The following is a 14,008-nucleotide window of genomic DNA, read 5'->3' on the forward strand; positions in this document are numbered from 1 at the left end:
GTATCAAACAAGTCTCAATCATAATGATGTAATAAGAAAACAAGCAATATGATTCCAACAGATTATAGTACAGTACTATAATCATAACTATGTTTCAAAAAAATAAACAAGGTTATCTTTTTTTCGCTTTCTTCTTATTATTAGTCTTCCTTCGTTTCTTCAATGGTTCTTTTGTAAGCATAGGCGGCGGGAACAGTTGCAAAGGTTCAATTTCCTCTGGCGGTTCTGCCAGCGCCATACACGTCAGAGAATAATTCTCTGACTGGCAAGTTTCGAATACTCTGAATCCGGGGTCTATCAAATCCAAAACTTCGTACGGGATCTCGAAATAAATTTCGAATCCCAGTCTCATCGCTGTAAGAGCACGACATTAATAATGACGAAGAGGAATTGGTTTAAGAAATCCACGAAACAGGTTGCCTTTCACTTTATTTACGATGAGGACGTACCGATCGTATAGGCAGCGCCAGAAGTGAACTCTGCAACACAAGCGAACCTGATTTTCGTCGCTCGACTAACACAAGAACGCACTAACGCAGTACCAAGGCCTTTTCTTTGATGTTCGGATTTCACGCAGAGAACATCGATACATATAAGTTTCTCTGCGTTCAATGTTTCATAAAAGTGTGCCTCCTTGACGGCATAACGTTTCAATTTGGCGATTGTATAAATCGCATTTCCTTGAGTCGGCTGTTTAAAACGTATTTCAATATTAAAATGAAAAAAAATGATGTTATTTTTGTAGTAAATTATTTTTAATACGTTAACTGTTAGTAGCACCTTTTTAAAGTGTAATTTAACTAAGTTGTAACGAAGGAAAATGGTAAGAGAGATAATTATTAATGATGTATCGTAGTTCTTACACTACACTATTATCTAGATACTACGGTATTGAATATTTTTATTCGACATCGATTTTCGTACTGTAATTGTTTCCAAGCAATTAGGAAGATTCTGTCATTGGTGGCCATCTTTTGGCTGTGTCAATCAACTTATTAAAGATCATTTTGATAACTTGTTTCTGAAGTTTTAACCCCTTATCATATGATTTCTTTTACACCTGTGATTAGCAGAACTATTTTATCGTTAATGATATAGTAGAAAAAGAAAAGAGTTTAATGCTTATTCTGTGTCTACGTTGATTATAAAGATTAAAAATTGATAATACACAAGTAATATTTTGTTTATACGAAAAATAAATAAATAACATTTAAGTTTGTCGAATTCGATTGAGAATTTTCATCACGAGTCTGACTCGATATTGTAGGAGAAAGCATTAAACTGAGGAATTTTATAAAACGTATGTTTCTGATTAAGAAGTAGTATAATCAATGGTTGCATTCTTACACTTATTTGAAGTTCCTTCTTATTCTTGTCAAAATATGATGCGATGAGAACGCCTACAATCTTTTCGCTTCCCTCTTGAAGAACACAGAAACTCAGCATCTCTTGGATTTTATCTAAAATAATATCCGTGCAAGTTCTGATCGATACAATATCATCGGACAAATGAATAGCTTTGCACAATGGTTCCGTTGAGCAGAAATGGTCCTAAAAAATTAAGTTAATATAAATGAAAATAGCATTATTGAATATACTAAAATAATCATTTTTATTTTTAAGTGATTACGAAAAATATTCTGTATCGCAATCCATGAAAATATTAAACATTAAATAGATAATAAACTATGGAAAAATATTTACTTACAAGAAATTGATACTACATATACTAAAAATAAATACTGTATCTTAAAATTTTGAAATTTCATTGCTACATCTTGAAAATTGTATTTATTACATTGATTATTTCACATGTCTTCTAAGACATTGCATTCATTTTATTTTAATTACTCTAAAATAATTGAAACCTTAACTAAAATGTCCAACTGTAATGATTCTCGATAGTAAATTATTTCTTTAGAGGACATTGTTTGAATAACCAAATTAAAGCCTAGCGTTAATTAAGTGTTTGTTTGAATTACATATATATAAATTGTACTTCGAGCAATGTACTAGGACAAAGCGGACGGTTTGCATAAATTTATCTAAATGAAGGTCCATGATTCTATAACCGCTCGATTTCCTTTCCCACATTATAGCTGCTTCCACTGACTTTGTATTTCTCTGTGGCAGTTTTTGCTTGCTTACTACGATGAGTTCATGTGCGTTAATAAGGTTGTTTTTCTTCATTATACTAACTTTACGAGACAAATACATCTTTTGTAAAGTGTAAAATATATACATAGAAAGAATTCTTTGATATTTTGTCGTACACTTGATATTTTGTATTATTGCAAATTAGGTTAATAATTTTGACGAGCTCGAATCTTATGAATTATCATTTCAGCGATATATTCACGCGCTTTCACACCTTTGTTTTTAGCTTAACGTTGCAACGACGGATATCGAATGAATCTTGAAAAATAATGAAATTGTTAAATATTTATTAAATTTACATTATGGCTGTTTTTATTTGTAGAAAGAATTAATTCAGTTTCATAGCCAGGCATATATTTAAAATCAATTTTTTTAAAATGACTATAATGTTTGTAATATCTTATACAGTTTACTTGGTTAATTAAAACTTAATTAGAGAATTAATTGCCTTATGAATTGAGTTCGTTTAATCATTAGGCTAGTTATAATTTAGAAAAAATATTACATCTTCTAGCAAATGTTCCACGTTTTCGTATTATTTTTAATTTTTATTTTAGAATGATTTACGTCATTTCAGGAATATTATCGAACCTCAAGTTTATATTTATATTTTTATGAATATATAATGTTTCATTAATTCAACGTTTCATAATGAATGATCGACCTAATAATCTGATATTTATGAAACTACCCATAAATAAATAATTTTATATAGAAGGTTTACATAAATAATTTTATCTAGAAGGAAAATAATCTAAATTTGAGTCGTGCATCTATTTTTCCTGAAAAGTTTAACGTAGATAAATAATTTTAGATAGAAGGAAGAAAGTAATCTAAAATTGAGTCATGTATTTATCTTTCCTGAAATGTTTGACATAGACAAATAGTTATAAATAGAAGAAAGAAACTAATCTAAAGTCAGATCATGTATTTATTTTTCCTCAAAAGTTTGAAAATAACCAGCAATCCATCGAGATCTTCAACTGTAAAGTCATTTCACATCAAATTAAACAATTGAGCTACAAACCAAAATATTTTAAAACCACATTCAGTGTCTGTTTTGAACATTATAAACCAAAATTCATTTAAAACACAATACGATATCTACATTATTCGTACCATTAAAAACAATATAATAGAATATTAATTTTGCACACCAGCGATAAAATGGATATCCTTGACGATAAAGAAGAGTACTCCTTGCAAATAGAAACACGGATGAAAGCTCCCTTAGTGTGGGACTCACCAGCTAATTGCACGATACAAGATTTAAAGGAGCCTCAATACGACGAGGCTTTGCGTCTGATCAAAGTTTAGCCATGAAAAAGAGCAGTGCATTAAACCGTACAATTCCTTGACGATTTTTTCACTGCGTTTGGCTTATCGGTTTTCATGGATCACAACACTTTTTCAACAACGGTTGAACATTGAGTGATCGGATCTATGGTTTTTGCAGCACCATTACTTTCGCGAGGAACCTATGTGCAAAGCATCCGCATTGCTACAAGAGCAATCATCCGTAAATGGGTACTTAGAACTTATAAGAACATGGACAAAGGATACAACGAGTGTTGTTGCTTGCAGCGTTAAATCTGGTCGCGTGATCGGTGTCGCCATTACAAGAATAGACAGCCTCCCTGAAAAAATGGACGTTTACAATCGTGTACAAGTACGTTCCCGATCAACATTGCAAAAGAACGGAATTATCATTTTATTGTTAATAAAAACTCAAGGAGGAAAGATCATTTAACATTCTCTTTGTGTCTGGTCTCTTAATTTGTAGTGTTCGTATAATTTTTAAAATCTATTTATTAACTCTGAGTAAATATGACTTTATAAGTTTCTTGGCCTCTTTAAACACAAATTTTATTTATAATTTTTCTCGCTTAAGGTGTTCGAGTTAAATTATATTTTCTGAGTTTTTCTGCAAAAAAGTTAATAATTAAAATTGGTATAAAATATATCAACACAAAATATCCAAATTATTTTATTTTTCATGCATAGGTTTTCGCGAAAGGTAATTTTATAAAAAGTATTTATAAAAAGCAAATAAAATTTAAGAAAAAAACATCGTTAAATATGTTTAAATAAAAACATATACGTTAGTAATTTAATTTTCTTTACTAAAGATCAAAAATGTTAAGCCTACAATTTACATAGAAACCACTCATAAAACTTACATAAACACTTATTATTGTCAACATTTTGTTCACTCGAAAAGAATAAATTATGATACGTATTTTTTCAGATTCTGGAAGGAGTTCAACTAAAAAGTATCATGCACTTGATGAACACACTGATCTTACAAACGAACCCCTACGACAGATTTAAGCTCCACGAGTACTTTCGTATCTATCTTACCTGCGTGCACCCATCTTATCAAGTAAAAGGCATCGAAATCGCACTTCTAGATGCCTGTGTGCAAGTAGCAAAATCATTGAAATTTTCGGCGATCGGTGGCATCTTTACTTGCGGCGCCAGCCAAACGAAAGCACGAAGCATCGGCTTTGAACTTTTTTCGGAGATACGATATAACCGATGGGTCGTTGACGACCGTGTAGTTTTCGACGATCCAGGCAGGGGAAACCATTCAGCAGCTTTTATGGGTATGCTAATGTCATCTGAGGAAGAGCTGGACAATAATGAAACGCCTTTCATCGACGTGACACCAAAAAGTCAATCCGAGATATCTACTGAAATAAGTATAGCTTCGAGTTCTAAATATGTGACGTTGAAATCGGAAGAAAGTAAACACGTATTTTTATGAGTTTAAAATACATAAATAAACAATATCGTTAAGTATATAGTGGAAATTTGTTATTGATAAATTATGTAGTTATAGAGAAAATGTTTAGTATACAAGCTTTTATGCTCAGGTTTAATTTAGATTAATTTAATAAATAAAAACTTTATTTTTCAGAGGTTGGAGGAAACTTGTTTGATGAATAAAGTAATCATTTTATTCGCTAATAGACTAGTTAAAACAAATGATTAAATATGTGAAATAAGCGATTTTATTGAATCTAGAGAAGGTCTGGCAAGAGATTAGCCCACAGTAATTGCCGAGTTTTAAAAAATACTTATTTTATTGAATATCTTCAGAAGTATTGTTAGATAAAATATTAAAATTCAAAAAGTGTATTCCTTCAAACCAGAAATTAATTTTTATTAATAATTCTTTTAAAAAATTCATTTTTAAAAAGATTTATTAAAAATGAATGCATTTGAATAATGTTCCCATAGATTCATGATACATTGTCATGAATTTTTATATTTATAATTTACTCGTATTTAGTACGTAGTAAAATTCCTAATACGTTTCCAAGGAAATATTATATTTTAAATATTTTATGGAATTAAAATACACCATTTGGCGTTTACACATCAAAGAATTAAAATAAAATCCACAAAATATTCATGAATTTTAAGATTGTTGTATTTCAATCACTATGTAATTGTAAGAGTTCTGTTACTGTCTGAATTATTTGCAACATTTTTTTGTTATTGTCTTTATCACGTTTCAGCCGTGACATATTAAGTATACATTGCGGACATGCATTTCACGGTCAGCGTAATAACAACTCCTTTCACAACTACCATTTAAGAATATTTCAAACTCTTCGACTTAAAGATATTGATTGTTCCGAGTAGTACAGAATGAATTATTTTACTTCGTAAATTTCTATTATTGTAAATTACGAGCTGGGTTACATGCTACTAGAACGGATTGAAACGAGTTTGAACAGACCGGAAGGTATTTGAACAGTTTGAATCTAGCTGGAGGGAATTAGAGCGGACTGAAATGAATTGGAAAGTAAAATATTCAATGAAGTATATATAGAAGTTCATTACGTAAGATTTTATTATATCAACTATCATTCTACATACTTACAACATGTACATATACATCTGCATATGCATATGCATGTGCATGTGCATATGCATGTGCATGTGCAGAATATTCCGGTTGAAAATAAAAGGTTTTTATACAATCCATGGAATTTTTCCATTACGTTCGTTACGCGATCATTTATCGAAAAATATACGGATACGAAGTATTAAAATGTTTAAACTTCCGTGTAACATAATTCACGAACAAAATTCATTTTATTTTTTAACACTTACGTATTCTTATTATTTATATATAGGTTTTCGTATTTCTTCTAATACTTTATAAATAGATTCCATTTCTATTTGTATTCAAAGTAAGTTTGGATATGTCCCTGTACAATATATTCCATTAAAAGTAAATTAAAGTGTTCAGATATTTTGTTCTTTAATTAATTTAATTAATGCATTGAATTCAATGAAATATACTTTAATTAAGATTTAATGTATCTTGATATAATTTTTGTAAATCTTCTTTCGACAGATGATCCCACATATGATTCATTTCATCCTCTGTTGGTAAAATATCTTCCACTAAGTTTTTATAATTCTCAAACGTACAAAGTTCATCACCGTCATTAAATTTGTAAGGTATCAATTCCTCTGTGACTCCGGTCCATAGGAACATCTGAAAATAAATTAGATGTATAAATAATTATTTTTATCACGAAAGTCCAATATTTATAGACCGTACTTGAATCAAATGTTCATGAATGCTGTAAAAACTGTTAGATAAATGAATTCGTCAAGTATAAGTTAATTATTACATTTAAATATTATGTTTTAGTTATTGAATCTAAGTAAATTACCTTAACAAAGTGTTCGCCAGTTTCATTGCGTAATTTTTCAAATATAATCGCACATCCGTAATTTGGTAATACTGGTTCCGTGAAATTGTGAGCTCTTACGAATCCCGCGATATTCGTTTCATGTCCACTGTACAAATAGATTTTTCTTGGTCTGTCACGTTCTTCGTTCACTTTTATATTCTCGATGAATCTTTTAATTAGTGTACCGCCATTTAAGCGTCTCATTTCCGGTGTGTAAGAACGAGTTTCATATTCGAGTTTTACAATGTTTTGAAATTCTTTATAAATTTCATCGGTCAACCAGCTCGGCAATACAAGATTCATGTTTTTCTGTAATACTATTTCTATTTATATGATTTTCTTAATTATTATGATAAATTTTACACATATAAATGAAAGCATGAAGGTTATAAACAGAAGTTGTTCTGAACATTCAGTTATTGTAACTTTCAATAAGTAGCACTCATCTATATTTACTATTTAACAAATGACTATACCTGTGCGGCAAAACAATTATAAATTTCATACACTTGATGCGTTCGCGTTATATTCACACCAGTTTTCTCGCTTAAATATTTAAACAGATCTTTGTACATCGAAACTTTTTTAAGCATCTCCTCCGAATTCCGTACCTTTTTCAGCATTTGTAAATATCTGTAAGAAACTTCATCAATTTAAATTTACTTTACGCGGACTGTACACGATTATCCATTATCATGCAACGTTTTTTGTGGATGCTTTTATCGTTATTGACTGCTTTCGTATTCTTTTCGAGATAAAGAAAAATGAAGATTATCCAATAGAAACTTACATTGGAGAGAAATCTGGTTTCATCAGATTGTCTACTTTCTCCGGCATATAATTCGTTGGTATGGGCAGCCATTGCAACTTTTCGTTCCATGTCTGCTTCGAATTTGGGGGATAAAGCGCGGACAAAACTAACTGAAGAGACACCTTTGTTCGATCTATATCAGTGCTTTGAGCATACACGTCACTAGGATGATAAACATCTCCTAAAAATTTGTCGTATCGCTCTCTTAACATTTTTCCAATAAGATATTCTCTCATTTTTCCTTGCTACAATGTCAATTAGTCAATTTTCCTATATACTAAAATTTAACTTTTAATTTATTACTAATTACATTTGTCAACTGCCCGAGGTTCCACGGTTCGTAGGTCGATGCATTGTACGAATCGTTCGGCCACATTTCCCTTTCACGGGGTGTTCGTTCTCCATGTCTGAATAACTGAAAAAAAAACAGATAATTCAATCGAAAAAAAATTATGATTCTTCTTGTTGATTGATTTGAAAATGCATTTTAATGAATTACATATGACGTGCGCAAAGAATGACAAAAGATTGAAGATTATTATATCTACTAAGAATAAAAGAGGCTCCACTAGTTATTGTACATTAACAGATAAAATACTGATCTTTTTCCTAATTTAAACAACACATTTCTAACTAAATTAATTTATTCAGAATGAAGTCTTATTTACTCACCACTTGTACTAATTCCAACTGAAGTCTCGCTTTCGCTGAATACTGAAGTGAACCTAATACACAAGCACACAACGTTAAAATTAAGTTAAAACGAGACATATTTCGGAAAGAAAGTTCGAAATCATAAATGAACAATGTATGAATTGCGCTAGACGTGTTCCGCTGCTCAATTGAGACTGTGCGTATATTATTTTTCAGAGACGGAACACGAGAATGACGGCTGTCGTGACCTATCAATAGCAGCTACCATTTGTACAGATTGTGAGATTAAAGTCAGGAATATTATACGAACGTTTTACAGGCGGCCCGTTATATGTTGCGTTTCCTCCGATAAAGCAAGAACTGTTGATTTCAACACAACTGGTTAGATAAGCGTGCACGCCGAAGATTTCGCTTCTCCCGCTTCTTTTAATATTAGCGAAGCATCTATTTTTACAATAAACTACGTAATTCCGATTTAATATGACGTGTAATACGCAACGTGAAACGCTCGTAAAATGTCCATCCAATCAAGATTTCAGTACAGCAAAAAACAGTGGTGCTTTGTTCTTAATTTATATATGGTCACAGATCGCAGCATTATCGATGAATCAAGTTACAATAATGATTAAAGATATTATTAATTATCGCATTTACAATTTAATCATTGTGAAATGATAGATACAATTTTAAAGTACCTACGAATCAACGTGTTCATTGAAAGTGCTCTCCTAGTCCCTATGATAATAGACAAATTCAAATAAATTCGCGGGTTAACTAAGCTGCGTCGCATATGTTGAATGAAACACGGTATGAATACGTGTATCGTGCAATGTCGGCAGCACCACCTAGAATTTATATTCGAACGACAGAAAGACAATTACATAATCAAATACAAATGCGTGATAACCAAATGTTACCGTGGAACTGAGGGAAACGTTTTCTCTGGATATTCCGCAGAACACACTTATATACATATACTACGTACTCATATCGTTTCTGAACTTTATTTTCAGATGTATTCTTTATTATTCCTTCATAGACGAGGCACAAGTCCGAATTGCTCAGAAATTAGTGAACCACGTTGACACAAGCAATAATCTGCAATTAGACTAATATCGCTCGACCCTTGTCAATATATGTAAAGTCACGTAATCGACACATGAACAAGGCAAGCATATAAACGTTCGCGCGAATAGTTGAAACCCATTATTTAAACAGAATTTGAGGGAATTCTGCACCTATCTAAATATATTACGAATACTGCGTGTAATTACGTAATATTGAACATTTAAGCATTGTGACCTATTTCGTAAGGAAAATGCATTTCATTGCATTTACTGTTCTGTTTTCTTTAGAACAGGAATTACTCACATTAGGTCATTGAATTGATATGTTTTTTTAACGTTCAAGTCAACCGATGTGTTGCTTAACATCGATTGAGTTTGTTATTGAAATAAGAATTTGTTTGAACTTTATTTTCATATGTATTGTATGTAATTGTTATAGTTAGAACAACGTTATTTGTTTAATACTATATTTTAAAATTACATTATACGTTTAGTTGTAAGCAAAGTTTACTTTTAATATATACGTAATCCTTTTTCTAGTATGTAATGTATTTCTTATATATACATAATTTATAAATACTTGTAATTTATAGATCTGTTATATCTAATGTCAAAGTAGTAACTATTCTTTATATTGGAGATATCAAAGTTTTATTTTTTTTCATAATATTTCACATTTGCATATTATTCTGTTTTCGCGCGATTTTTTAAACGTATAATAGTTACGTTTCGCTAGTATTGTCCTCTTCTGGCGATACCACGAATTGCTCCAGTTTAAACGCATTCTTAGATCAAGTCCTAGTTCAAATATCGTGTTGTAACGGTCCGCGGAGTTTTGCGCGTTGCAAATAAAGCTAAAAGCGAATAAAGTAATTTTGGAATTAATGAGGTTTAGAATCTATTAAATGTGGGTGTACGTATATCAGTACATGATATTAACTTCGCGATATTAGTGTAAATTCTTTTTTTTTCCTAAAAATGCAGAATAAAGGTAAGTCCCGTAAAAGTTCCGTTCATTTCACCATAATCATTTTGCACTCCATACACACAAATTTGAAATAGATGTAGATTTTAATTCTATCTTAAATGAAATTTTTAATTGAGATATGTAGTTATTTTGAACTAATAATTGTTTTACGTACTTTTATTTGAATTCCCAATTGGCAATGAAGTTGGAATGGGAAGTTTCAAAGGAAATACATTTATTTCCCATTGTTCTTAATCTTATGTTACTTCTATTATGAATGTATTTAACATGTTTATTGTTTATTTATCATTGGTACTATAAATGTATTTAACATATAATCAACGAAAAGTGATTTTGTAAGAATATTGGGCTTGTTAATTGAGATAGAGTATCTACGATGCCTAATACGATTTAGCGGGAAAATTTATATGGCGCGAACATTCAAATGAAGGAAATCGTGCATTATGGGATATAATATTAGAAAAACACAATTTCTATTAATTCGTTACTATAAACATGTTTACTCATTTATTTGTAATATAAATTATTCGAAGAAATAACAAACTACCGTATATATTACCCTATTTTTCCAATTATTTATGTTTTATATGTATAATTCTTTTTAATTTTTCTTATGATTTAAACGGATTATTACAAGTTTCTAAAATTTATAAATTTAGCTGTGCTTATATTCATTATGTGTATAGATAGTTAATATTTTATAAAATTATTACAATTGAAATTAATCTTGGATATAAAATATTTTATTTCAGTAATAATATTTAAATGAAACTATCTTAACTTTTAGACATTGATTTGTGTTCTGGTATATTGATAATTAAAAAATTCTTTTGAATTTGAAAATATATACCACGACACATCAATAATTTTAATATCAAAATATTTATAATTTATATAAATATAATAATATCCGTGAGCACATTTTCACACTATCGTACTTACGAACCATAAAACACACCATGGGAAAATGTTCAGAACTGTGTTGTTGACGTTTTCTGTGTGCATACAATAGTGGAGATTGCGTTAAGAAAATTGATTAATTGTTTTAAATTAAACCGTTAATGTAACACTTTTTTATTTTCATAACGTGGCAAGCAGAAAATTATATTTTTCATTTTATATGCTTTCAGTACAAATATCTCTTACACACATTAATAATAAAAGACAAAAGAAAATTTTCTAACCTTTATTTCGATTTTAAATACGAATCGACATGGTATATTCAAAATACAGTATTAAAGATATGATAAAAAAGCATGTTTAAACAAGAGAAAAGATATTCACTCCATTGTACATAACCTTGCAAACTTATAAATGAGATTCTAAATACCAAGAATATAAAATAATGAGATAATAGTCTCAATTTTATTTTAATACAATTTACAGTTAGTAATTCTGTAAAAAAAATGTCTGTGAAAAGAAAACCTGATACGCAAGTACCAGCAGAAGAAAGTGACTTATTGTCAATCCGACCACTAGGCGCAGGACAAGAAGTAGGAAGATCATGTATTATGTTAGAATTTAAGGGAAAAAAGATTATGTTAGACTGTGGTATTCATCCTGGATTGTCTGGAATGGATGCATTACCATTTGTAGATTTAGTAGAAGCAGATGAAATTGATTTGTTATTAATTTCTCATTTTCATTTGGACCATTGCGGAGCTCTACCATGGTTTTTACAAAAAACAAGTTTTAAAGGAAGATGCTTTATGACACATGCAACCAAAGCTATTTATCGTTGGCTATTATCTGATTATATTAAAGTTAGTAATATTGCTACAGAACAAATGTTATATACAGAATCAGATCTAGAAACTAGTATGGACAAAATAGAAACAATTAATTTTCATGAAGAAAAGGATGTGTTCGGAATTAAATTTTGGGCCTATAATGCTGGACATGTATTAGGCGCAGCTATGTTCATGATTGAAATAGCAGGTGTTAAAATTTTATATACTGGAGATTTTAGTCGGCAAGAAGACAGACATTTAATGGCTGCTGAAATTCCAAATATTCATCCAGATGTCTTAATTACCGAATCTACTTATGGCACCCATATACATGAGAAAAGAGAAGATCGTGAAGGAAGATTTACAAATCTAGTTCACGAAATTGTCAATAGGGGTGGAAGATGCTTAATACCTGTGTTTGCATTAGGTAGAGCACAAGAACTGTTGCTTATTTTAGATGAATATTGGAGTCAACATCCTGAACTTCATGAAATCCCCATTTATTACGCATCTTCTTTAGCAAAAAAATGTATGGCTGTCTATCAAACTTATGTAAATGCAATGAATGACAAAATTAGAAGGCAAATAGCTATCAATAATCCTTTCGTGTTCAAACATATTTCTAATTTGAAAGGCATTGATCACTTTGAAGATATTGGTCCATGCGTGGTAATGGCATCTCCTGGTATGATGCAGAGTGGTTTGTCAAGGGAATTATTTGAATCCTGGTGTACAGATGCCAAAAATGGAGTTATAATAGCTGGTTATTGCGTAGAAGGAACATTAGCCAAGACTATTTTATCAGAACCAGAAGAAATTACCACCATGTCTGGACAGAAGTTACCACTGAAAATGTCCGTTGATTACATATCATTTTCAGCGCATACAGATTATCAACAGACTTCAGAATTTATACGTATACTAAAACCACCACATGTTGTGTTGGTACATGGAGAACAAAATGAAATGGGGAGATTAAAAGCTGCTTTGCAAAGAGAATACGAAGATGATCCTAATACAACAATGGAGATACATAATCCCAGAAATACAGTGGCTGTAGAGTTATACTTTAGGGGAGAAAAAACTGCTAAAGTAATGGGTACATTAGCTATGGAGACTCCAAAAACAGGACAAACATTATCTGGAGTATTAGTAAAAAGAAACTTCAATTACCATATGTTAGCACCTTGTGATTTATCAAAATATACAGATATGAGTATGAGTCAAGTTATTCAAAGGCAAAGTGTATACTTCTCTGCATCATTGCCAGTATTAAAACATCTTCTAATACAAATTGCTGGAAATTTAGAAGTGGTTGATGATAAAAAGTTACGTGTCTTTAAAAATGTTGATGTTACAATAGATGGAAAGATTGTTACTATGGAGTGGATTGCAACACCTGTAAATGACATGTATGCAGATTCTGTTTTGACTGCAATACTTCAAGCTGAGATGATGGAACAGCCACCAAAAGTACTACCTGCACCTACAAAAATGGATCGAATGCATTTTAAAGAGTGTTTAATAGAGATGCTACAGGAAATGTTTGGTGAAGATTCTGTTCCTAAAATTTTTAAAGGAGAAAAACTTTATGTAACGGTTGATGGGAAAAAGGCACACATAGATTTACTAAACTTAGAAGTAACTAGTAAAGAAGATGAAACTTTTCAACAAATAGTGCAAACAGCAGTTACAAAATTACATCAATCACTGGCTCCACCTTGCGATACAATTTAAAACATAAAGTTTTTACAATTATTTACAAAGTAATATGTTTGGTTATAAAATTACTATCATTACATTATTATATTTTAAGTAACTGTTTTTTCATTTACTGTATAATTTAATCGCTCAATAGAAATTACATTATTTGTGTATTTTTA

At 30.5% G+C, this 14,008-nt stretch overlaps 4 protein-coding genes across 11 annotated transcripts; 2 read left to right on the forward strand and 2 right to left on the reverse strand.

The window, feature by feature from the left end:
• Positions 1-19: 19 nt before the first annotated feature.
• Positions 20-2,316, reverse strand: LOC143174538 (uncharacterized). Its single transcript, XM_076367833.1, has 4 exons — positions 2,200-2,316; positions 1,348-1,551; positions 450-690; positions 20-354 (listed from the first exon to the last, which is right to left on the reverse strand). Exons 1-4 carry the CDS (start codon positions 2,242-2,244, stop codon positions 113-115), a joined length of 732 nt encoding a protein of 243 aa, XP_076223948.1. The 5' UTR covers positions 2,245-2,316; the 3' UTR covers positions 20-112.
• Positions 1,941-5,988, forward strand: LOC116431017 (uncharacterized). Of its 4 annotated transcripts, XM_076367989.1 has the most exons (4): positions 2,109-2,162; positions 3,614-3,826; positions 4,406-4,951; positions 5,078-5,973. In XM_076367989.1, exons 2-3 carry the CDS (start codon positions 3,638-3,640, stop codon positions 4,922-4,924), a joined length of 708 nt encoding a protein of 235 aa, XP_076224104.1. In that variant the 5' UTR covers positions 2,109-2,162; positions 3,614-3,637; the 3' UTR covers positions 4,925-4,951; positions 5,078-5,973. The 4 variants fall into 4 exon arrangements, with proteins under 4 accessions (XP_076224105.1, XP_076224104.1, XP_076224103.1 ...); XM_076367990.1 differs by lacking the exon at positions 2,109-2,162 and adding an exon at positions 1,941-2,029 and having other exon boundaries at positions 4,406-5,979; XM_076367988.1 differs by having other exon boundaries at positions 4,406-5,973.
• A 13-nt stretch (positions 5,989-6,001) lies between these two features.
• On the reverse strand, positions 6,002-9,592 carry LOC116430992 (venom acid phosphatase Acph-1). Of its 5 annotated transcripts, XM_031985825.2 has the most exons (9): positions 9,326-9,592; positions 9,040-9,185; positions 8,359-8,411; positions 7,997-8,101; positions 7,666-7,931; positions 7,352-7,508; positions 6,855-7,184; positions 6,475-6,673; positions 6,002-6,380 (listed from the first exon to the last, which is right to left on the reverse strand). In XM_031985825.2, exons 2-8 carry the CDS (start codon positions 9,128-9,130, stop codon positions 6,476-6,478), a joined length of 1,200 nt encoding a protein of 399 aa, XP_031841685.1. In that variant the 5' UTR covers positions 9,131-9,185; positions 9,326-9,592; the 3' UTR covers positions 6,002-6,380; position 6,475. The 5 variants fall into 5 exon arrangements, with proteins under 5 accessions (XP_031841685.1, XP_031841683.1, XP_031841684.1 ...); XM_031985823.2 differs by having other exon boundaries at positions 6,002-6,673; XM_031985824.2 differs by having other exon boundaries at positions 6,002-6,673; positions 9,258-9,592.
• Positions 9,593-11,312: 1,720 nt separating this feature from the next.
• On the forward strand, positions 11,313-13,997 carry Cpsf73 (cleavage and polyadenylation specificity factor 73). The gene has a single exon (XM_031985822.2). The coding sequence runs from the start codon at positions 11,802-11,804 to the stop codon at positions 13,860-13,862; it is 2,061 nt and encodes a 686-aa protein (XP_031841682.1). The 5' UTR covers positions 11,313-11,801; the 3' UTR covers positions 13,863-13,997.
• Positions 13,998-14,008: the final 11 nt, after the last annotated feature.

This window comes from Nomia melanderi, chromosome 5 (assembly GCF_051020985.1).
Source record: "Nomia melanderi isolate GNS246 chromosome 5, iyNomMela1, whole genome shotgun sequence".
Taxonomy (NCBI): domain Eukaryota; kingdom Metazoa; phylum Arthropoda; class Insecta; order Hymenoptera; family Halictidae; genus Nomia; species Nomia melanderi.